The sequence below is a fragment of the Trichoderma virens genome, assembly GCF_000170995.1.
Source record: "Trichoderma virens Gv29-8 chromosome Unknown TRIVIscaffold_87, whole genome shotgun sequence".
Classification (NCBI taxonomy): domain Eukaryota; kingdom Fungi; phylum Ascomycota; class Sordariomycetes; order Hypocreales; family Hypocreaceae; genus Trichoderma; species Trichoderma virens.
The window spans coordinates 62501-84861 of record NW_014013662.1 but is presented as its reverse complement, the minus strand read 5'-3'; the positions used below and the strand labels follow the sequence as shown (position 1 = coordinate 84861).

The window sequence follows — 22361 nt, the reverse complement described above, 5'->3', positions numbered from 1 at the left end:
CATCCACGTATCCATTTTATAGATCATGAAAGATATCCTACGCCGCTGCGTAGTCTGCCACCGAGGAATAGACCATTCAACAGGATCCATGTGAAATCAGTGTATGGGCCGCCGAAATAAGCATACCTAGCAATTTACACCTGAAGGATGAATCAGATATAAGATGATGGGGAGTGGGGCGCGCAAGTAGTAATATGAAAGTTTGAACAACAGGAAGAGTCGGGCCATATATCTCAAACTCTAAATCTTTGAGCGAGATCTGCAATAAGGCCGAATTTGGTAATGGATCATATGCTAGGTCCAACGTTAATGCATCATCAAATTGCATAAATGGCTGCGCAATCGCGTAGATGGCTGCTAATAGATATGTAGGTGACGATTTGGGCGAAGGATGCCACTGAGTTGAAAAGATGGGATATTGAGGACCTATGAAGCGTTCATAGAGACGTATCAAGCGTTCTCCAATATCTATAGGGACAAGTGATTCTAATTCTTCTCTGGATGTTGTTGTATCCATCTTTGATGCTAGGCCAGCCTCCTCACGGCTCTGTGAATACAGAGACTGTGAAGTAAGCATAAAATGAGCAGGCAGGCGACCGAGGTGAACAGATTGTAAGGTGAGCTTTTTGAAACGCAAGCGACTAGACACATCTCTTAGATAGTGCCCAAATAGACAGGGCTCAAATTCTCCTGTGGTGCCAACAAACTGAGGAGTATCATCGGTATCGTCAGTATCGAGTAGGACTTCGGGAGGCATGCCTTCATGGGGCCGAGCTTCCTCTTGTGGTCCCAAATCACCCAAAAAATCAGCTGCAAGACTTGGTTGAAAGTTGGCGAAGTCGGCATTAATTTGTTCCCAAGATAAAAGGCCAATTTCGGAGGCCATCCCGTACGACAGCTGACCAGAAGATGAGTTCAATGCTGAAGCAATTGATGGGCTTCCTGAGGAAGTATTCTCAAGCAGGAGCTGTTCAGGTAGCGCAATAGGTGAAATCTCCTGCTCTCTAGAAGGAGACCTAAAGAATTCCGATATGGAGACATTTTGAGCAAGATTTTTTGTATTGGTAGAAAGTCTGTGCATTGATGTAGTCTCAACAAATGTACACACGCGAGAGTGTAATATGCACATGCGGCAAGGAGGACCGCCTTTTATTCGACAGGCTGACTTTCGAGCACGGCAAAAGTCACAAGGACGCTGCCGTTTACTCATATATCTTCGATTTCCAGTCGACATGTGAGAGTTGATTTCAGGCATCGTGGAGTTTGAAGCTTTGTGCCTTGAAGATGAAGTAAACCGGTTTGTAACAGTTGCCTGGCTGAAGAAGACAGTTGACAGAAGATGATTAATCATCATGCATAGCGAAAAATGCGGATGGAGAGATTGGTAAGCTTGCCTGGTCAGCTGGAATGCCGCCAATCAGAACTGACGCCGTTTGTTGCAGGCCGCTGGTCAAGCCTCTAATGGTTTATGGACATAATACATAGATAGGAGTACTATTCGCATAACCATATTTAGCTGTAATTGCACTGTAAACTCGAGACAAGATTGAGTATTTGGTTAAGATCGAGCCACAGCATGTCTGACAATCCGTGGGAAATCGACGAGACAAAGAGTTGTCTTGTCTCTATTGGCAGCCACCGTTTGCAGCTGAGCGTTGCTGGGCCACCCAGAAGGCCAAAGGAACCGGCAATTATAATAATGGCTGGTCTTACAAGCAGTGTTCTGGAATGGACAGCTACGATACGCCTCCTGAGCAAATTTGTACGAACATACTCCTATGAGCGATCGGGATTTGGTGCTAGCGACAACCCTCCGCCAGATATACAGCCTACCTCCACTAGAATGGCAGTTGAACTGGATCTTCTTCTTAAAGCAGCCAATATCAAACCGCCGTACATCATAGTCGCACATTCGTATGCAGGGATCACGTCACACGAGTTCATTCACTTACACAAAGAGAAATCGGATGACATTGCTGGCGTTGTCTTTGTTGATGCGAATACCGAAGAGTTACCTGCAACCTATCCCGATGCAAACGTATCTGCGGTGCTTGCTGAGCTTGATGCGCTGCGTATCCGGTCTGAGAATTGTCACAAGTTGTCAAATGTCGAGTGGCAGACGTTACTGGATGAAGAGACTAATACAAAACACCAGCAAACTGCTGATGCTGAAGTAAGCTTCTACAAAGCCAGCGCGCCGGTTCTGAAAGAGAAAGGTCAACTTCAAATAGGAAGAGCGCCGTTGTTGGGAGATTGCCCTGTGAGCATTCAAGCCAACTATGCACAGGACTTACAAAAGATATATGATGCTGGCATAGCTGCTGGGAATGGCACGGAAACACAAAGAAGTCTGATGCGTAAATTGATTGCAGAAACCAACGAAGCTGAGGCAAGCATGCAGAAGGAAATGCTAAGACTATCTACGCGGTCTCTTTTCACTTTTATCCCAGACAGCGGTCACAGCATCCATATGGAAAGACCCGATGCTATTGCAGATCATGTTCGATGGGTGTTGGATCAACTGAGTACCTAGCAGATAAAATGCTAATCAATAAATTGAAGGAGATACAAAACCACCCACTCTCGGTGTCTTACGTTTACTTTTCATTACTATGACTCAATATTCCTTTCGGAATAGCATTGAATACGCTCTAGATGCAGGCCTATCATACCTTCTCTTCATGATTTATGTTGGATTGTCTACTGAATTCCTCAACGCCTCTTACTTCAAAACTTTGCTTCTTTCTTTGAACGTGCTCACTACTTTCACAGTGCGCCATGTCAGAATATCTGCTTCAAAATAGTATTAAACACTTTGAGCGACTTCTTTATGGTTCCTAAGTATATGCAATAGAAATGGAACACTTTGGCAATACAAAAAGCTCCAGAGATGATGTAAGCCTCTTATGGACATTTGTGAAAGCTGGAGGAACAGAAGATTAAGGTAGGGTTGAAACTACCCAAAGTAAGTGTATAACTATTTACAAACATATTAACTCATTGTCGTCAATTGTATTTAATTACGCCCAATTTTCTGCAATTGCCAGGCCAACATCTTCGGTACTACACTTCAGGGAAAGATTCTCCGTAGTAACCTGGGGCCCATATAATAAATGAAGTATCAGCACAGAAAAAGAGATTGAGTGAGTGCACCGTTCCACTATTATCCCTCCCAGGCTTAGATAAAGAGAGAGAATGCTTGAGAAATATACAAAATGCCCCTGGTGTTTAAAAATACAACGTCATAATAGATTTATATCATCACATGAGTGTGCGATATACTCAACAAAGAAGTAGCACTAAATAGCTTAACAATTATTATCCACAATATGGCCTGTAGAAAGATAAACTCGATACTCCTCAACTATGATTCAATATACCAATGCACTGAATATTATCTGCATATCTCCTAACTCTTTAAACACGTTATTAGAGCACAAGACTTGCTGCTATTATCCGCTTTCGGCATATGTTGACATTTCACGGTGTGATTGGCGCAAGCTATTAAATTGAAGAGCCACATCTCCGGCTCTCGGTTGCAAACACAGCGAGCCCCGAACAGGATTCTCCTGATCACCCCGCATTGGCGCTACAGGCAAATTCTGAAAGCAAGATATACATGTAATGGTCATAATGTGAATAACCGGCACTGTTGCGCACTTCCACCGTAATTTTACGATTATAGTGCATTTATTGAGTATTCCAGTATGGAATACAAGCGGCTGGAGTGATAGCGGCATCTGAGAATGAGGATGTTGAAATGTCAGATTGAGACCTTGGCCCGTCTGCTACGTAGTACGCTTTCATCTTTTTATATTATCTTTTTATAGCCAGTAGTATTAAGGATAGTTATATTTATTCATGGAAGAATACGATAACAAATAAGTTACGCAATGGTGCCTTGGAGATGCCAGTATGATATGGTTCCAACTTTATGGTTTCAGCTTTTTGGCACCGATCATGAACTTGGACATAGAGGGAAGAATACAGATGAGTTGCCAAGGTAGGTGATTTTTCAGCTGCTTACAGTACTTGCATCCATAATATCCACGTATTCAACATTATATATTCCCATGAGAACTCCAAGCCTCTTGCAATGACTGTATTCCTTGAGAAGTCGCCAATGTCGTAACCCGTTCGATTTGCTCTAAAATACGGACCAATTCAGCTTGCTGTTCCGGGTTCTTCAAACTTTGGCCACCTAGTCATTGGTATTAGCAACGAAACTTGTATTTGGAACTCAGAACTTACAAACAACCAGAGGCTGCACAGCGTTAACGAGGGCACCGGGGTACTTATCGCCAAGTGCTTTCGTCATACCGCATAATTGAATTGTATGCTTCAGTATTTCACCCTTCTGCGTGTAAGGAAAGCGTTGAAATTATTATATCAGTTGATATGAGTCCAACTTTCACATACCTCGACGGCTCTTGCAAACTGTAGAAATCCAATGCCGCTTGGACGATGTGGATTATGAAGCGCTAGAAGAACCTTCACTAGGTGATAGAACTGCATCGCCACGACTGGAAGATGTCAGCCTGAAAGGAGCCACTTATCGGTAAATAACCTTGCTCACTATGCCAAGTACAAAGGTACAATATTTCTGGAAATCCTTCACCATCTTCTATGACATATACTGGGTCAAATGACTCTGGTAGTGAGTCTTTCCAGGCGGCTGCTTCATTATGCAGTTCGTCCCAGTTGCTCTCATCGCCATCATGGCTTCCGGGGTATCGAGAAAAGCAGTAATCTATTACTTCAGCTGTCAACATGGTCATCTTCTCCGTTTTCACGTAGTCAGTGTCTCCTCCCCACGTAATATCAACTTTCCAGTTGCGAGGACCGATGGTGGTTGGCTTCCCTGTTGCAAGAGCAACCATGATCTCTTCCCGAAAATAGGTCCAGAACGCTGTCCTTTTGAGTGCTCGATAGCCAATATTCTTTCGATTATGTGTAAATAAAGATGAACATCCCCGTAGATGTCGCTGATGATCCGTTTCATAGCTCATCATCTCATACATTCGAAGAATTACTGTGGATATTGGCAGTACGTTATCAAGGGTTGTAGATGGATCAGCTAACGCTGGTATAAGGCCCTGGACACATAAATCATGGTAATGAGCAGCGCAAAACTCATCACAGGATCCATCTAATCGATTAAGGTGGCATGCTGAAAACGCAAGAACGGCGTGTAGTAGAATCGGGCAACTCATCGCAAGGTAAGGTACAAACGTCTCAAACTGGCGCTGCGGATCATTTACATCCAGCTGCATAGTATTAGCGAAAACACAAATATAATAATAAAAATGTATACATACCCAACATGCCAAATTATTTATGTAGTGATGGAGAAGGCGAGCTGTCAGCGGATCTCCAAGTGGTACGGTTGCACCTTGTATGTATATGGTGGATCCAGAAGTCCGTCTAAGGATAAGGGATTTTACTGGATCGATGGTTTCCATGCTACCACCGCTAGTAAATGAATGAGGAGACGCATAATTGGCAGCATCACGAGATGGTCCAGGAGTTAAGACCTGAACCACGTCATCTCTTCCTGAGCCTAGTAGAGGAATATTAGGCGACGGCTCTTCAATTTCATTAGTACTAATGCTACATAAGAGAAAGCAATTTGCATTACCATTTGCCAGTTGATTGAGCGGTGTGTGGATATTTGTTGGGTTGGTCGCTTGTGCACGTGTCGGTGCATTTGACACTTCCTCATCATCGTCATTGTTGACGTCGACAGAATGAATAAATGTGACTGGCCTGAATTAGTACGAAGAGTTTTTCGAAATCAGCAGAGAAAATGAGCGCTTACTCTCCGATGGTGTGTCTAACCAGACATGATCCGCCGAGAACTGGAATAGCCCATTGCCGTCCTCACGCTGAGCAGAATTGTCGAGCACCTCGTATTCGCAATCACGGCGACTGATTTCGCAGTGCCGACATTGAGGTTTCCGTTCATCGCCTTCATCACGTTAGCAATTACGAAAAAGCCTAGTAGTGGTCCGATATGAACCAACATTTCATATGTCGCTTCCGACATGTAATACTTTTCGGCACAAACTGTGATTAGCATCATCGAAAACCCATGTATCGAAATGCCACTTGGCTTACCAGCCTGGGGGGGAATTAGCAGCGATATCATATACTTTAGGTGGGTAGTTATTGGTGGGATTCTCACCAGTTCTGACCCGCCTATGAACCTCTTGTGCTGGCGCCATGATTGCAACGCCCCAGCGACGGTCAACGTCGAGGATGTATCATGGCTGTAGGGTTTATAACCAATCATGGACAGCTGTACTTTCAAAAAAGGTGCACGACCAATAAATTGTATGTAACATGGAGAGACAGCTGCGAAATTGCGGGGGAAGCTGGTGATGGAAACTAAGATTAGTACATAGCCCACGTGATCCAATAGTCGAACTATGAAATGGGATTCTGACCATGGAAGACGATCTTTCAATTTTGTGCATTTTTACAACTTTCACTGGGAATATATTCTTATACAAGATGTATCATATGACATGCTGACTGACTGGTAAATCGTGAGGTAATTGATGAATCAGAAGTAGCATTGGAATTTAACTAGAGACACTGGTATTAAGTCATTGTTTGTAAGTAATTCATATAATTATAAAACCTTCGTTCTGTTTCCCTTGTTAAGCATCGCTTCCATCATCTTGAACATGTGTTATGGTGCCATCTTGCGCGACACTAATGTTCTTCTTCTCAAGACTCGCTTTGACAGGGTTTTTTGCCTGGAACAGGTCTTCGATTTCTTCCAAGCTCCAGCCCCTCGTTTCAACAAAAAAGAAATAAATGACAACGACGCCAAACGCGTCCCAAAAGACATAAAGGAGGTAATATCTCCAGCCGGAATTGGCGATGGCAATGGGCGGAACGTATGTATTCATGACCTTGACAGCGTTGTTCATGAATGCCAAATAGGCCATGCCCTTTGCTCGGGAGTTGAATGAGAGAACTTCAACCGGATATAGTGATTGCATTGGAGTCTATCACAAAGCAAAAATAGTTAGTGCCATTCGTATGAAGTTGCCGAGGAAACATACCCAAGCGAAAGCGAAAACAATTAGGAAAATGTAAAGAAAAGCGATGCCAGTTCCGCCGACGGCAGGTCTCCCAGCCTGAAGAGCAGTGCATGCTGTAATAATTGCGACGGATACAGACATTCCAGCACTGGAAAACATGAGAAGTTTGCGCCGACCAAATTTATGCACAACACTAAGCCCACAGAGCGCGGCAGCTGCCATGACCGGAGTTTGGATCGCGTTCAAGAGTAATTGAGTAGACACATTCGTAATGCCCACTGTCTTGACTGCATAATATATGTTAGAATAATGGACAATACGGCAATCACATGTATCATGTTAGGGGAGACACACCCATCAGAGGGAAGTAATAACTCGTCGGCGGCAAGTCAAGTTCTCCAAACCAAGCAATGCAGGTAACGAGAAAAGTCCGATACCGTGCTGCTCTGGTGTTAAATAATGACCTAAAATCCCACCACCGTTTATCGGAACCATCAAGTTCAATGACTTCGATCATTTCTTGTAGTTCGAGATTTGCGACGAGAGCATCTGGGTCCCCATCGCCATGATACTTGATGAGTATATTTTTGGCTTCAGCTATTCGTCCTTGGCCCACATACCTATCATCAATGTTAAATTTATGACTCTGGGATATGGAAGACAAACTAAGTACGTACCATCGGGGGCTCTCAGGGATAAACCAAACAGAGCATAAGATAATGACGGATGGAAGACCCTGAATCGCAAGAGGAAGTCTCCAAGGATAAGAAAGTGTTGTTTTGGCATGATTCAAGCCAAATTCTAGCCATGTTGACACTATGGTACCAAGGAAGAAACACGCTTGATAGCCACCTGTAAGTTGGGCACGGTATTTGGGATAAGACATTTCCACAACATAACTTGGACCAGCTGTTTGAACAAGCACTGCACCCATGCCCAGAATAAATCGCCCTCCCATGAGCATGGACAGATTTGTACCAGCTGTCTGGAGAATGGCACCGACCACGCAAATGGCCGATCCAATGGCCATGCCTACACGACGGCCATATGTATCCGAGCAAGGGCCAGCGAAGAAAGAGCCTGCTATGTTACCTATGACATAGAGAGCCGCAACAAGGCCTTGATTCTGGGTAGTAATACCGAAATATTTGGTAAACTGGGGGATGGCCGATAAACCCCCTTAAGGTGGTGTTAGCATGGAGATTCAATAATGCTGCTGCCACATTGTGGACATACCAAAAGTGTTGGAATCAAATCCATTGGTGGCCGAGCACAAGTAGCCAACGAAAATGCATCCGTACAATTTCAAGAAACTCTTTCGAAATACGCGAGGATTCTCCCTTAGTAATGCAGCTTGCATGCGTGACTCCGTCATGCAACTCTGCGTGGTGACCTTGATTGGGTCCTCATCATGAACAATGTCATGAACAATGTCATGCTGGCTCATTACTTTCGGACTATCCATGATAAAAGAAAGGAAGCCTGAACAAGGCCTCCCAGGACATTAAATTTAAGATGAGATATGGCATTGATCTGCCGTCCCGGTGAAGAGGGGCCATGCAGTTATATGCAAGTTCCACATGTTACTACTAGCCTCCGAAATGCACAGCTCCCCCACAAGTTAGCATAGCTTCCCCAGAAACTGCTGTGATGAAATCCAGATTTCCCCAGAAACAATGTTTTAGACCTCCTTCTCCGCACTTTGATGAGTGGCATTTTCTCCACTCAAAAGGACATGCGATCCAATGCTGTTCACGAGATGCTGGGCAAGGATCTTCGGCAATGTCCAGATTTTGAAGACAGGCGATGAGATTCCAATCAGCAGTACTACTTGATCTTCACGAAATTGACCCCTCTTGCTAAATCTTTCATTCAGCCGACGTGATTGCCGATCAGGTGATCGGCTAAACCATTATTCTAGGGCACGCCCGACATAAACCATGAATTTCTTTCAATTGGGTCAGCTCCAAAGCTATTAGGCTTTACTGGTCACAAATATCAGCAAGACATGAATTGTCGAGATAATTTATCTACCACACAGCCCATAATGCATGTCAAATGAATCGACTAGAAGCTCCAAGCGCATCGATGAATGTAGAAGCATTCTTTTTTGGAAAGTTCACACATATGCTTACATTAGTTGTCTACTATCGCTTATAGGTACACTGCTATTGGATCTGCCCTTATTTGTTCGTGCGTTCTAGCTCAAATAAAAGAATAATATTTCGCATGCACTATATTCGATGCATATGTATCAGATTCGTTATTTAGGAATTTATCTACTACAAGAGACATATACATCCGGCGTCTTCATAGTATGGTAATATTCAAGAGCTGATGGCTTTTATGCAAATGCCTCCTCAGAAAAGAGGACGAATATTCGCTTCAGTATAAGTCCACCTTGCCTCCACCGGAGCACATGCTTTCTATAATTGCCAGATCATTCAGTGCTTCCTCTGGGCCTGCCTTCTTTTCCGATTTCCCCATTTTAACCGCTTCTAAGAATGCTTGAATTTCTAGTTCCACCCCTTTACTTCTTATTGTTTCCGATCTCCTCTCTCCAGTAGCAAGATCAAGAGACAACAAGAAGCCATCGGGACCATCAGTCAAGAAGAAGCTACCCTTTGATCCAATGATAGTAAGCTCCGAAGCCCGTCGTGTAGACGCAAAAGACATTGATATGGTCCCAGTTCCTCCGCCACTCAGTAGGATACCGGCATTAAGAGTATCAAGAGGTGGGAGGTGAGGCGCAACCTGACGAGCAAAACCTGCGGTTTCAACAACCTCTTGACCTGAAATGTATCGCAGCATAGCTGTTTGATGAACTCCACCGTCGAGCAAGAAACCTCCTTGATATTCTGGTACTTTTCTCCACGGAGTTTCGTACCATTTCCCGTTTGGAGGTTGATTGCGCCATATTCTGAGGTGCGCTTGGGTAATATCGCCGACAGCTTTTTCTTCCACGATCCATTTTCGACCAAGTTCGAATTCATGCATAAATCGAAATTGCTCAGCAATGTTGAAAATAAGCCCTTTGCCTGCGTACAGCTTGTTGTAGTCCTCGATTAATTCGCGGGCAGTTGCAACATCTTTGGCAATTGGCTTTTCGCAAAGCACATGTTTGCCAGCAGCTAAGCAACGCCTAACAATTGATGGCTGCACCAGAATTGGTAAGACGATAATCACTGCTTCAATATCACTGCGTTTAAGAAGATCGTCGAGCGTATGTCCAGATGTGTCTTCTGAGTAAAGGTCAAGATTGGTGACACCGAGTTTGTTTGCTTCTGCCACAAGTGTGGATGCAGTAGATTTAGAACGAGAGTAGACTGCCTTGATATTCGCCTTGTTTAGCACAAGCGCAGGCAGGTGTTCTAGAGAGAGTTAGTGCCATGGATCTTTGCAACATGCAGGTTACTACCTACCTTCTGTGGCAAAAATGCCAGCTCCTAAAATTGCAATACCCGCCATTTAGCAAACTTCAGTCAGATGTCTATCTTGCGCAGAGTGAGTGTAGGCTTAAGCATCCAAGAGCGCGAAGTGAAAACTATAGAGCATCAAGGAGAAATATTACATTACAGACACTGGCGGGGGAGACATATATATTGCGCGCTAGGACTGGCAAATTGTGAGGAGTTCGGCAACACTTGCAGCATTCTCCGTACTTGGTACCTGTTTGCCTATCTGTGCAATGATGAGGTATCTCCGGCTATTATCAAATTCGGATTACCCGAGACTCGATAGCACAGAATTTCACCACATCAGGCGATCTTAGCCGGCTGGCGGTTGAACCAACCAAAGCGACTAACGGAGTATTATCTGCGGACTGTTTCCGAGTGCAGAAAGTGCAACACCAGAATTAACCCGAATAGCGAGTAGGAGGGCACAAAGACAATTAGTGCAGCAGTTAAGGCTCTGGCTGAATCTTAGGCGTTTAGACGAAAATCGAGAAAGAAAAAATTGGGAATGTATCTGGCCACGCGAGACGCCACTGCAGCCACTTGCTGGGGCACTCATACATCCCCATGTGTTCCAGCTGCACAAGTTCGTTCATTGGTCCGCTAATTTGCGCGGCGGCTTGACGAAGTGACAAACAGTCATCCTACGCTATTTAGTTCCAAGTTTGTTGTCCTCCATAATAGTCTGTCAAATCTCACCATTTCGGCCAGCTGTGGACGACCACTACCCTGCATTTCACGGTAGTCAAGTCCATCAGCCGACTGGACACATGTCGGGCGGCGAGATTGGAAATCGGGGAGTTTTGAATTGTAGAACAATATCTTACCCGTAGAGGCACTTGAGCTACCTTTCGCTTTGGGAGTTTGGTTGGAAAATTGAGAAGTAAGCATACTTGTTTGCTGGTATCAATGATAGTAGTAGATTTTCGTAGATGTATGGGACTTATCCATTATCGTGGAGTAAGTCGTTCATTAACAAGGTTGAGAGGAATAGAATTGTGTATTCACGGAGTTCATTATCAATATATCCCCGCTGGCATCTCGCATTATAATATGCTTTGGTGCTAGAGGGATCAGAGGGATCAGAGGGAATGTCAACCCAAATGGAACGATTCAGTGGAAACGATAGCCACTTAGCCAGCAATGACATGATTATTAAGCGTTCGTCTTGAGCCGTTTTCACAAGTCATAGATTAGATTCTACCATTAGTAATTGAAGTTGGATAGAGCTGCCATAGTTTATAGCTGTATATAATGCATTTGTCATAAGATGATAGCCCTCGTTAAAAACTTTGTACGGAGAACATAGATTGAAGCAAATTCTTTCTCGATTGAGAAAGCAGTAGCCTTGCGGGTTACGTAAATAGTGGCGCTATACTCGTTACGGACAACAGTACCCTTGTAAAATAACCTCTATTATGGAAAGAAAAGACTAATCAGCATTCAGAAAGATAGCAACTGGCAACTAGACTGCTAATAGGGAGATAGAAGAGATTTATGAATACTAAACGCATTGTTGGCGTAATAATAAAGAACAAGCCCTTTCCCTCGCCAGTTCTATTCACAGATTCCTTCTTTTTCACGGCTCCACTGCCCTCTCCTACACATCTTGGCCACTACCTGATCTTCTGGACCCCCTATCAACAACTTCAAGTTTGACAGTTCTGTTCCATTTAAAAGCATTAAAGCTGCTCGCTGATACTTGTTCCATACGGCGACTCAGAGAATAAGAAGTTGGATTTTTTTTAGGGATCTATTGGCACAACTGGAAAGATGGCTTCAACACGATCTAACATACTTGATACCATCGGAAATACATCCATTGTACAGCTTCATAATGTTGTCCCATCAAATGGAGTACGTATCCTCTTGAAGATTGAAAGCAGCAATCCGACTGGTAGTATGAAAGATCGCATGGCTCTCGCGATGATTACTGCTGCCGAAAACGACGGTCGTCTGAAACCAGGCGGTGATGTCGTTGAATACACTGGAGGCAGCACTGGAGTATCACTAGCATTAGTTTGCTCCGTTAAAAAACATCCACTTCATGTGGTGACATCAGACGCCTTTTCAAAGGAGAAACTTGACCATATGAGGCTTCTCGGCGCCAAATTGACAGTCATACCAAGTGACAACGGCAAACAAACTGAGAAGCTCACCAAGTATATGATTCGCGAGGCACATGCTCTGGCCAAAAGAACGGGGGCATATATCACAGCCCAGATGGATAATACCGACCAGATCTCTGCCTATACAAAGCTCGCAGATGAGATTTATGAACAAACAGAAGGCCGCATCGACGTCTTTGTGCAGAGCGTCGGATCGGGAGCTGCTCTCCGAGGTATATCAGAACGCCTCCGACAGCGCGACAATCGGATCCGTTTCGTTGCTGTTGAGCCAGCAGAATCTGCTGTATTGTCGGGTGGTCCGTCAGGATCTCACAACATTGATGGTATAGGAGCTGGCTATGTTGTACCATTATGGCACGACGGAATAGCAGATGAGTTCCAGGGAGTTTCAACAACCGAAGCGAGGGCCATGGCATTTCGGTTAGCCCGTGAAGAAGGGCTATTCTGCGGGCTTTCAACTGGGGCTAATGTCACGGCTGCATTACGTGTAGCAGAACGTCTCAACCCTGGTTCTACAGTTGTGGCCATTATGTGTGATTCAGGTATGAAGTATATGACAGGATTTTCTCAGCACCTAGAACCGCTATAGAAATGATGTACTTTAAAAACGTTCTAATATTTGCAACTCTCAATTGCTTAAGCATTGTACCATTAAGTTCGAGAATTTCATGCCAATACTGATTCATGATTTTCCCTCAAGTTTATTAAGTCTTCAAAAATGACCACTGGGTGATATTAATGGATGGATGGATGGATGGATGCGGGGGAAAAAACCCTCAAAGAAAATTTTCAGCCATGTCTGTCATCGAATAGCTGAGAGAAATTCGTTCATCATGACTTATGCGCGGTACGGAACGAAGGGGAGCCGAACCGTCACCGCTACGTAAACCCATGATTTTTTCGCCTTCCGGACGGGGAGAGGGTGGATGGGGCATGATTATTACCGGCAACATCGATATTTCTTCGACGCTTTGGATGACATAGGAGATATGATTATCACTCCTGAATGTGAATTTCACGGGTCTCGCTTTGAAAAATTTCAAGAAATAGCCCAAGGTGCTAAAGCACATGGAAGTTTCGTCCTTAGCCAAATTAGTCATCCAGGCAGACAGGTTCAATATCGGTTGAGCAAAGAAGCTATATCCGCGTCTGATGTACAACTCTGTGAAAGAAGTTGCCCTGGACTTTTGGGTACTTGCTAATGAGTGTAAAACAGAGCCAAAGATGGACATGATGTTCGGCAAGCCTTATGCTGCTAGTAAGGCGGAATAGATGAAATAGTTGAAGGCTTCGCATACGCCGCCGAATATCTAGAAAAGGCTAGGTTTGATGGAGTTCAACTTCACGGAGCACACGGTTACCTTAGCTCACAATTCTTATCAAGACGAACCAATAAGCGTACGGACGAATATGGAACTCAGACGGTCAAAAGGCGCAGCTTACTCAAACCGCATTGGGTTATCAGCCAATCGACTTGAGTGATGGCGAGGTTGTGAAGCATTTCCAGCAAGATATTGACAAGTGGTGGACAAATATGGTAGCCGATGTTGATGAGCTCGAGTATATACAATCACTTGAGTATTCCGGTCCACTGAAGCTGTATGAGTAATGGATATACTAGGTATTTACTACTTTTGTAACCAGCTTGTAGTACATAGCTTCAGAATCGTTCTATCAGCGCTATTATATGTTAACGAAATACTCTATTCCCCCCTTATTAAAGCATATTGAATAAAATGATTGATACTTTTCCCAAACTGAGAACGGCTTAACCTCTGTCTGACATTCTCCCAAATATTAAACATGTCGAGTCTCATTACCACGATTCATTATATTTTTTATTCCGACGGCAATACTTAGGGTAACTGTATTGTCGATCTCCATACGTCACTTTATGGAAATTGAACTAGTTTGGACTCGAGTCTTTATCCCAATGCTTAATTCTAATCAATCATATTAATGCTTCTCTAGTATGCAATGGTGTTGCTCTCAAAGCGGATCGGGGATTTGCCGTTCCGTCGGATGTTATCAAGATCCACACCACCAACTCCCTCTCCCCTCATGATCACATCAGAGGCGATCGTAGAAGCCTCTAAATATTAACACGACGATTTAGAACGTAGAAATGAGAGAATAGTGCGAGTAATCATATTCTGGCAGAATAAAGCTCATGATTTTCGTCACCTTGCATTTAGATACCTGAAAGAGGGAATCCCCCGCGGAGACTTCATTCAATTAAAACCTGTTTTCCCCAACGTCGAAAAGATCAGCAGTGATGATTCCCTCTAGAACATCTCACCAAACTTCATTCTTCAATTGATAAAGAAGAAAGATGCCAATGAAATGGCTGAACTTTAAATAGGCTGAATAAATACATTCTCTTTCTGGTGAACAATCTAATATGGCTAAATTACGAACCAACTCGATGCTGTGTAATATAAAGTTGAGAAGACAGCTAAAAGCAAAACTAGCAAAACAAAAAAGAAGTGTAATCATCTAACAGAATTTTCGATAGTGCAACCATATTTGATCTCTCTCAATCTAGTCATGAGGATACTCTTGTTAACTACATTGGTAGAGTTATCTCTATTTCCAAGGGCTTACTCCCTCTTCCCCAATAATGAAATACCGTTTCCAGATTGTACTCAACCCCCTCTAAGTCAAGTTGGCATCTGTATACGAGTCTCAGCAGAGAAGCCAGAGCCGCAGCCATAATTGCTGAGCTCACATTGGACGAGAAGGCTGCAAACTTGGTCAACAATGCACCAGGCGTCAAGCGACTTGGCCTTCCTCCATACGAATGGCGGAATGAAGCTCTCCATGGGCTTGCAGGAGTTTCTCCAGGCCAGGGAATTAATAGCACTTTCACTCAAGGGAATGTGGCATTCAACTCATCCACTCAATTCCCATCTCCCATAGTTCTTGGAGCAGCATTCGATGACCATCTTGTCCATGATATTGCAACAGCGGTCAGCACAGAAGCACGAGCTTTCAGCAATCATCTGAAGGCTGGCTTGGACTACTGGGCTCCAAACATTAACCCCTATAGGGATCCTCGATGGGGTCGCGGTCAAGAAACTCCCGGAGAGGATCCTTATCATGTTGCACAGTATGCTTACAATTATGTTGTGGGATTGAAAGGCGGTGTTGGCCCAGCCAAGTCCAAGGTCGTCTCGACGTGCAAGCACTTTGCTGGTTATGATATTGAGGATTCTGATGGAGTAGTCCGCGGCTCATACAACGCTATTATTAGCACTCAAGATTTGGCCGAATACTACCTCCCCAGCTTTCGGTCTTGCTTCCGTGATGCCAAGACTGGAGCCGTCATGTGCAGTTACAATGCAGTCAACGGACATCCCTCATGTGCCAATTCCTATATGCTGGACACTGTGTTGCGAGATCATTGGGGCTGGGGAAGTTCAGCTCATTGGGTAACCGGAGATTGTGGTGCAGTAGATGGCGTCTTTAACCAGCACCATGTTGGTCAATCTGCTGCCCAAGGAGTAGCCTTCGCAATCAACAACGGCACAGACTTGGATTGCGGAACAGCATATGCTTCAAATATAGCATCAGCTGTTCAAAACAATTACACTACAGAAGCTCAGCTTGATCAAGCTCTCAGTCGGCTGTACAGCTCTCTTATTGTCCTTGGGTATTTTGATCCTCCTGAGGGTCAAGAGTATCGAACTCTTGGAGTTTCAGACGTAAACACGCCATCGACACAGAAGCTTGCCTATACTGCACTTGTTGAAGGTATTAATATCCTGCCTATCCGTCCAATGGGCCAGACAGTCCTGTTCGTCGGTCCATGGGCCAACAATGCTTCTGTCTCAATGTTCGGCAACTACAACGGGGTTGCTCCTTATAAGACTATTCCTGTTCCTACTGCAAACTCGTCTGCATACAACTGGAATGTTACATATTCGCAAGGATTACAGTACGTCCTCTCAAATGATACGTCACAATTTGCCGCCGCAGTCAGTGCTGCCCAGGAAGCCGATGTAGTTGTGTACATTGGCGGAATTGATGAGCAAGTTGAGGCCGAGGCTCATGACCGGACCTCCATTGACTGGCCTGGAGCACAATTGAATCTTATAAAACAACTGGCAGCAGTAAAACCTGTTGTTGTGGTGCAAGTTGGTGGTGGCCAGGTCGATGATTCCTCTCTTTTACAAAATAAAAATGTGAAGGGTTTGCTCTGGATGGGTTATCCCGGGCAAGAATTTGGATCAGGATTGATTGACATACTCAGCGGCGCTTCTGCTCCGGCTGGGCGACTACCTGTTACCCAATATCCTGCGAATTATATCACTCAAGTGCCAATGACAGATCAGTCTTTGCGACCAAGTTCATCTAATCCTGGCAGAACATATCGGTGGTATAACGGCTCAGTAATACCATTTGGCACGGGTATACACTACACCAAATTCAATATCTCATGGAAAACAGGAGGCAGCGGCAGAGGCACATATGATACAGCCGATTTCATCAATGCAGAGGATCCAAAAGACTTGGCTGAATTTGATGTTTTTCAGATCAACGTGGAGAACGTGGGTTCAACAACGTCCGACTACGTTGCGCTGCTCTTTGTAAAGAGTTCAGATTCTGGACCACAGCCTTATCCTCTGAAGACTTTGGTATCTTATGCTCGTGCTCATGGTACTCAGCCTGGTGAGACGACAAAAATTGACCTGAGAGTCAATGTTGGACAAATTGCACGCAATGATTCCAGCGGGAATCTTGTTCTGTATCCTGGTGCATACACACTCGAGATTGATGTAGAGAGTGCAGATGGGCCCACAGCAGGATTCCAAATCCAAGGAGAAGAAACTGTGCTAGACCATTTTCCCCAACCATAGAAGGGTATTGATCTTGAATGGCTATGAGCTCGGCGTCCAAGGTCACAGATCAGTGCGGACTACGATGATTCATGCTTGCTGTAGAACATATTAAATGATACAAGCATCCCTCCATGATATTATCTATCTCATCCTCTAAGAGAGTTTGTATAGACTCAAATTAGGGAGGTAACGATTAATGTAGAGTGCGTTACGCCAATCGGCTCAAGCCAGACAATGAACTGCGTCCATGTACAAGGCAGAGGTTAATAGCGACTACATCTATGTTTATTGACGTAATTCTACCAGTAAATACGAATTTCGTCCATGAAACGTTTCGTCGGACCCTTTTCTCCCTGAGTCGTGTTTCGGCACCCCCAATGCGGTACCAATACGAAGTGGTCGATGTCCGCTTTTACGAGCTGATACGGCAGTTACGCCCCCCGCCAGGGTAGTGGCGTTCACCGTAACTCAATCCACGCCATCATGCCGGTATTAAGCTATCAATCCTAGAGATGTTGTTCAGGAGAAATCAGCCTTCGTATACGACCTGTTTTGCTATACGAGACATCTTTTTACTATCAAGGTGCATGCTTAGCATGTTCCATGGCACATTTGACATATGCTCAGCCTAAGCTGCAGCTTTCTTTAACGGTTAGCTGACATTTCGATGGCTGTATATTGGTGTACCAGTTAATGTTAGGTACATGTAGTTCCTTATCCTTTAATCACTAACATCGGCTGTGCTCTTGCCAAAGCTGTCTATTTGGCAAGCCGTCTGACTAAGCAATAGTTCACACAAACGGCGAAAAATTCATTGAGTCGCACGGGAGCATTGAAGCGGCCTTCGGCTAGCCCGACTTAGTCTGCGAGAGGTACTTGTTAGGTAGGTTGCAAAGGAGCGGCGAGGCTGGTCAGATTTTGTGACATAATACTAGAACAAATTGCCATCAGTCGTCAGGAATATCCATCAGAATCAATCGCCACCAGGATTTTGCGCTATGCTCCACTGTATTGTTCCTTTCATCGTGCAAATACAAGCTATTCACCACAACTGCGTGATAGCCCATCGCGGTTTTCTCAGGGAATGCGTTGCACTGTGTGCTTATAGATACAAGCCGGTATGTTATTATGAAAGGAGGGGGTCCTTTAACACGAGATGAAAGATATCTGTAATCTATTTGTTTCGAGCAATCTTTGCCATCGGCAAGTGAGTGGGTGGGAATACTAACACTGACGATTATATTTCCTGTTAGTAAGCTGAGTTCAAATTTATCAAATTTCAGGCCTCCATAAGTCATCTTTCTCCCACCCGCCATGAGACTGTAGAACAAGTGTAGCATAGGGCTTGATTTTGGTTTATTAATTTGTTCCTTCATAATTTTTTTCAACGGAACAGAAAGGATGCAGAAAGGTTGATATCAATAAAACCACGGTCTCATTTACCCTGTAGGGACATATTATTGCGGCCTCATTAATTTGACATGGGCGAAATGACTACCTCTGGAGCCTCTTTTGTCGTCAACCCAAAAAATCGCATCAGACCAACAAGGTATATAATTTACGAATTTGGCGGCGTCGCTGCTCTTTGGTGCCACGTTATTCCTTCAAAGCTGTTCACGCGAATCACCTCTTGCAATAAGCACTCACTTGGCTTAGACGATCCTCACAAATACACTAGCAGTGTCCGCAGCTAAAGTATGTTGCCCGCATTGGTGATAGTGCGGCTGCAGCTGGGCTCATATTGCTGACCAACTTTTGGCTTGTGACAAACCAGAGCCCAGTCATCGCCGTCAACGTGGTCAGCAACCAAGTGTGCGGATGGCGTCCCTCTTCTGCTCTGTACAACAGCTCCTATATTCGACAACCCGGAGCCATTCGGTAGCTCATGGGAATGACGAGCTAGATGCCAAGATGTAGAGAATGGCACTCTTGTTAAGGCCAAGAGATGATTAATATAGCATATCGTCTTACTGTACTCCGTACTGCTATGGAGCATACTGTCACTCCGTAATGTGTCTCTCGGATTGCCACAGACCCGCAAAATTTGACCTGTGGAGTCTGCGCCATTTCGAAGGCCGTCCGTTCCGTGCCTGGATTATCCGTTGCATACATGTATTCAACACTCGACAGTGGCTGAACCGTAATTCAATAGCTCACGCCACTGCTTCGTACCTGTGGCAACGTTAACTCAAACCCAACTCTGTAGCGTGGTTTGGTCGATCGTCAGGCACCAGGAGGCACCAAGCGGCACCGAATGAACCCGGTGTGGCTTATTGTTTCGTCCGTGATACTCAGCCTCACGCCAGGACGGGGCGTTTAGACGCGCCAAGAGCAAAACTCACCGCCGATTAATGCAGTAATGGAGTTTGCCAGAAGCTACCCCTGCAGATGGCTAGCTTAGGCTGAAATTAGCAGCGGACGGAGCCTTGACGGATACGCTAAAAAAAGAAGGCGTCGGATATACTTCGCATTGAAGAGCGGAGAGGCAGAAAAAGAAGCTGGTGGAACTCGCGCTGAGTTTTCCCATGGCCGCCCCTGGATTCTCGTCAACCCAAGAGCGTTCCCAATATTTGCAGACCTGCGTCAGGCAGTAACGCAGATTCACTTGCACTGCGATGCAAGAGTTTGAGTACAGGCACTGGTAGGGAGTATTCTTGGACATGAATCTTTGGAGCTATATTTCTCGCTCGTCGGCCTGTTCCCAGCGCGATCAAAGTCGATGTTCACAGGTACAGTATTCGCTGCCGTACTATTTATATAAAGCATGCTGTTTGCTTGGATGATGCTATACTAATGAATCCTAAGTTGCATGGCAAAGATTAAAATTAGCAAAGGGGAGATGCTAAGGGTGCTGCGCGCGTGGGCGTCTGGCAAACCTGAATAGCTCGTAAACGTCTAGGTCAGGTCATAGGATTAGGTTTAGCTCTCAACTCGGACCTATCACATACCCTAGGCATAAGCGACTTGAGGCTCTAGTCTAGGAAGCCTACCAGTAGATTGGAGCAGGGATTCTTATCCCTGGCTGTGAACTATTGATAGCGCATAGCAGTAAGCTGCAGTTGAGTAAAGCCACGAAGGAACTAGACTCTATCACTTGCGGCATACAAAATATGACCGGAAGAGGAAGATGGAGTCGCAGCTGAGCCATGATAAATCTAAATATATAATCATATTACTACCACTATATATCTAGCGGTTTTCCCGTGCATAAGGCTCCATGTCCCCCAGAATTACAGAAATACTAGGATAGCCGCAGCCCTAGATCTTGTCAAGTGTTTGTTGATTATTGCCTTCTACTTTCAGGTAGCAACACTTTATTCCAACTTCCATCGTTTACAATGGTCAAGGTAAGACTTTTGAAGCCCCCCAAGATGCAGTGGTACTAAGTAAACGATCCAGCTTTCCGTCTCTTCGCTTGTAGCGGGCGCAGCCCTCGTGGCAGCTCTGCCCTCATACTTGACTTCTCTCACCGGCCTTTCTCTTCGTGCCTCCAACAGTGGCCAAATCGCAGCCCGCGAGATAGGAGGAAAAGTCACCAACAAAAACCTGGCCCGATTTGATAATAGCAATATCGAGGATGGCGTTGGCAATGGAACTGACTGGTATCACCTCTATCTTGGCAACGGATCTGTCGCTGCCGGGTGGCCCTCCAAAGATAAATGGGTTTCATTTGAGGATATGTAAGTGTAGATCAGTGCAATACCGGTATGACCGGCAAACTCTAACCGAAGCAGGTTCAACAACTACAAACTCCAAATGTATGTCGCATGTCAATATCTAAACTGGCGACTTCCCAACAATGATATTGCTGAAGTGGTATGTTGACATTCCAAACTTGTTTCTCCGCAAGCTCATCTCTAATCGCCATAAACTGTAGCAAGCTATCTGGGATGGCATTCAAGTCGCGGCTGATGCAACGGGAGTCGATCATCGCCTTATTCTGGCTGTGATTATGCAGGAGTCACATGGCTGCGTGCGGGTGAACACGACTGATCTTGGCGTCCGCAACCCTGGCGTGATGCAGAACCATAACGGCAAAGCCTCCTGCAATGATAATAACAAACTTACGACACCATGCCCGTCAAAGACTATCCATGAAATGATCAGGGAGGGTACTGCTGGCACCACCTCTGGCGATGGCTTGGCTCACTGCATCAATCTCTCTGGCAATGGCGATGTTTCTGACTACTATCGCGCTGCTCGTATCTATAATTCTGGTTCAATCTCAAAGACTGGTAACTTGCAGAGCAACATTGCTACTCACTGCTATGCCAGTGATATCGCCAAGTAAGTTCACCTTATAGATCTCAAGTGAAACATTGACGGAGCTAACAGAAGTACAGTCGTCTCACTGGCTGGGTCTATGCACCATCAACTTGCACCTGTGACGATGACCCTAAGAGCTGTGGCGTTGCAACAAATTAATTTTCTTTTTCCTTTCATAGAGGGCTTTGCACTTTTTTTTTTATATAAATGTTTTCTTAGGTCTTTTTTCTTTTACGATGGGACGTCGGGTGGCCATCATATACCCAAGCGCTGATATTTAAAAGTTTTTTGGTTCGGCGATTACTTATCGCAGTTATGGTTGCAAACGCAGATAGAATCAAACCACAAAGGTTTATGCATAATATGAGAGTAATCTATTATGACTACAGTATTTAAAATGCGTTCGTGCATCTCGATCAATCAGTCTAAAATATCCAAAAGGTAATTAGTCTATAATAAAAGTTGCACAGACATTCGCCATATGGCTGAAATTACATATCACCCAAGAGTCTGTGACACAGGTCTTCGTCGAGGTGGAGCGGGAAAACCGTACCAGTATTCACGTGATAAGGTAGCTGAGGTCCTAGCACATGATAGAATAAACGCTGTCTCTTATAG

General features: G+C 44.7%; 8 protein-coding genes across 8 annotated transcripts; 4 read left to right on the top strand and 4 right to left on the bottom strand.

Annotated features, from left to right (window-relative positions):
* Window positions 1-37: 37 nt before the first annotated feature.
* TRIVIDRAFT_225968 (uncharacterized protein) lies at window positions 38-1081 on the bottom strand (the record flags this gene model as incomplete). Its single annotated transcript, XM_014096569.1, has 2 exons — window positions 38-54; window positions 139-1081. 2 exons carry the CDS (start codon window positions 1079-1081, stop codon window positions 38-40), a joined length of 960 nt encoding a protein of 319 aa, XP_013952044.1.
* Window positions 1082-1576: 495 nt separating this feature from the next.
* TRIVIDRAFT_44908 (uncharacterized protein) lies at window positions 1577-2533 on the top strand (the record flags this gene model as incomplete). Its single annotated transcript, XM_014096568.1, has 1 exon — window positions 1577-2533. One exon carries the CDS (start codon window positions 1577-1579, stop codon window positions 2531-2533), a length of 957 nt encoding a protein of 318 aa, XP_013952043.1.
* Window positions 2534-4061: 1528 nt separating this feature from the next.
* Window positions 4062-6224, bottom strand: TRIVIDRAFT_225966 (uncharacterized protein; the record flags this gene model as incomplete). The annotated part of the gene is made up of 9 exons (XM_014096567.1): window positions 4062-4201; window positions 4252-4357; window positions 4420-4523; window positions 4577-5267; window positions 5319-5587; window positions 5639-5761; window positions 5819-5968; window positions 6024-6052; window positions 6118-6224. 9 exons carry the CDS (start codon window positions 6222-6224, stop codon window positions 4062-4064), a joined length of 1719 nt encoding a protein of 572 aa, XP_013952042.1.
* Window positions 6225-6662: 438 nt separating this feature from the next.
* On the bottom strand, window positions 6663-8427 carry TRIVIDRAFT_159722 (uncharacterized protein; the record flags this gene model as incomplete). The annotated part of the gene is made up of 5 exons (XM_014096566.1): window positions 6663-7016; window positions 7074-7339; window positions 7407-7672; window positions 7730-8231; window positions 8289-8427. 5 exons carry the CDS (start codon window positions 8425-8427, stop codon window positions 6663-6665), a joined length of 1527 nt encoding a protein of 508 aa, XP_013952041.1.
* A 1043-nt stretch (window positions 8428-9470) lies between these two features.
* TRIVIDRAFT_136949 (uncharacterized protein) lies at window positions 9471-10514 on the bottom strand (the record flags this gene model as incomplete). The annotated part of the gene is made up of 2 exons (XM_014096565.1): window positions 9471-10423; window positions 10475-10514. Coding segments are annotated over 2 exons (993 nt in total), but the record flags the coding sequence as incomplete, so codon positions are not given.
* A 1766-nt stretch (window positions 10515-12280) lies between these two features.
* Window positions 12281-13225, top strand: TRIVIDRAFT_45106 (uncharacterized protein; the record flags this gene model as incomplete). The annotated part of the gene is made up of 1 exon (XM_014096564.1): window positions 12281-13225. One exon carries the CDS (start codon window positions 12281-12283, stop codon window positions 13223-13225), a length of 945 nt encoding a protein of 314 aa, XP_013952039.1.
* A 2101-nt stretch (window positions 13226-15326) lies between these two features.
* On the top strand, window positions 15327-17495 carry TRIVIDRAFT_1299 (glycoside hydrolase family 3 protein; the record flags this gene model as incomplete). Its single annotated transcript, XM_014096534.1, has 1 exon — window positions 15327-17495. A coding segment is annotated over one exon (2169 nt), but the record flags the coding sequence as incomplete, so codon positions are not given.
* A 3320-nt stretch (window positions 17496-20815) lies between these two features.
* Window positions 20816-22092, top strand: TRIVIDRAFT_210232 (uncharacterized protein; the record flags this gene model as incomplete). Its single annotated transcript, XM_014096563.1, has 5 exons — window positions 20816-20824; window positions 20877-21157; window positions 21212-21293; window positions 21355-21764; window positions 21821-22092. The coding sequence occupies 5 exons, from the start codon at window positions 20816-20818 to the stop codon at window positions 21900-21902; spliced, it is 864 nt and encodes a 287-aa protein (XP_013952038.1).
* Window positions 22093-22361: the final 269 nt, after the last annotated feature.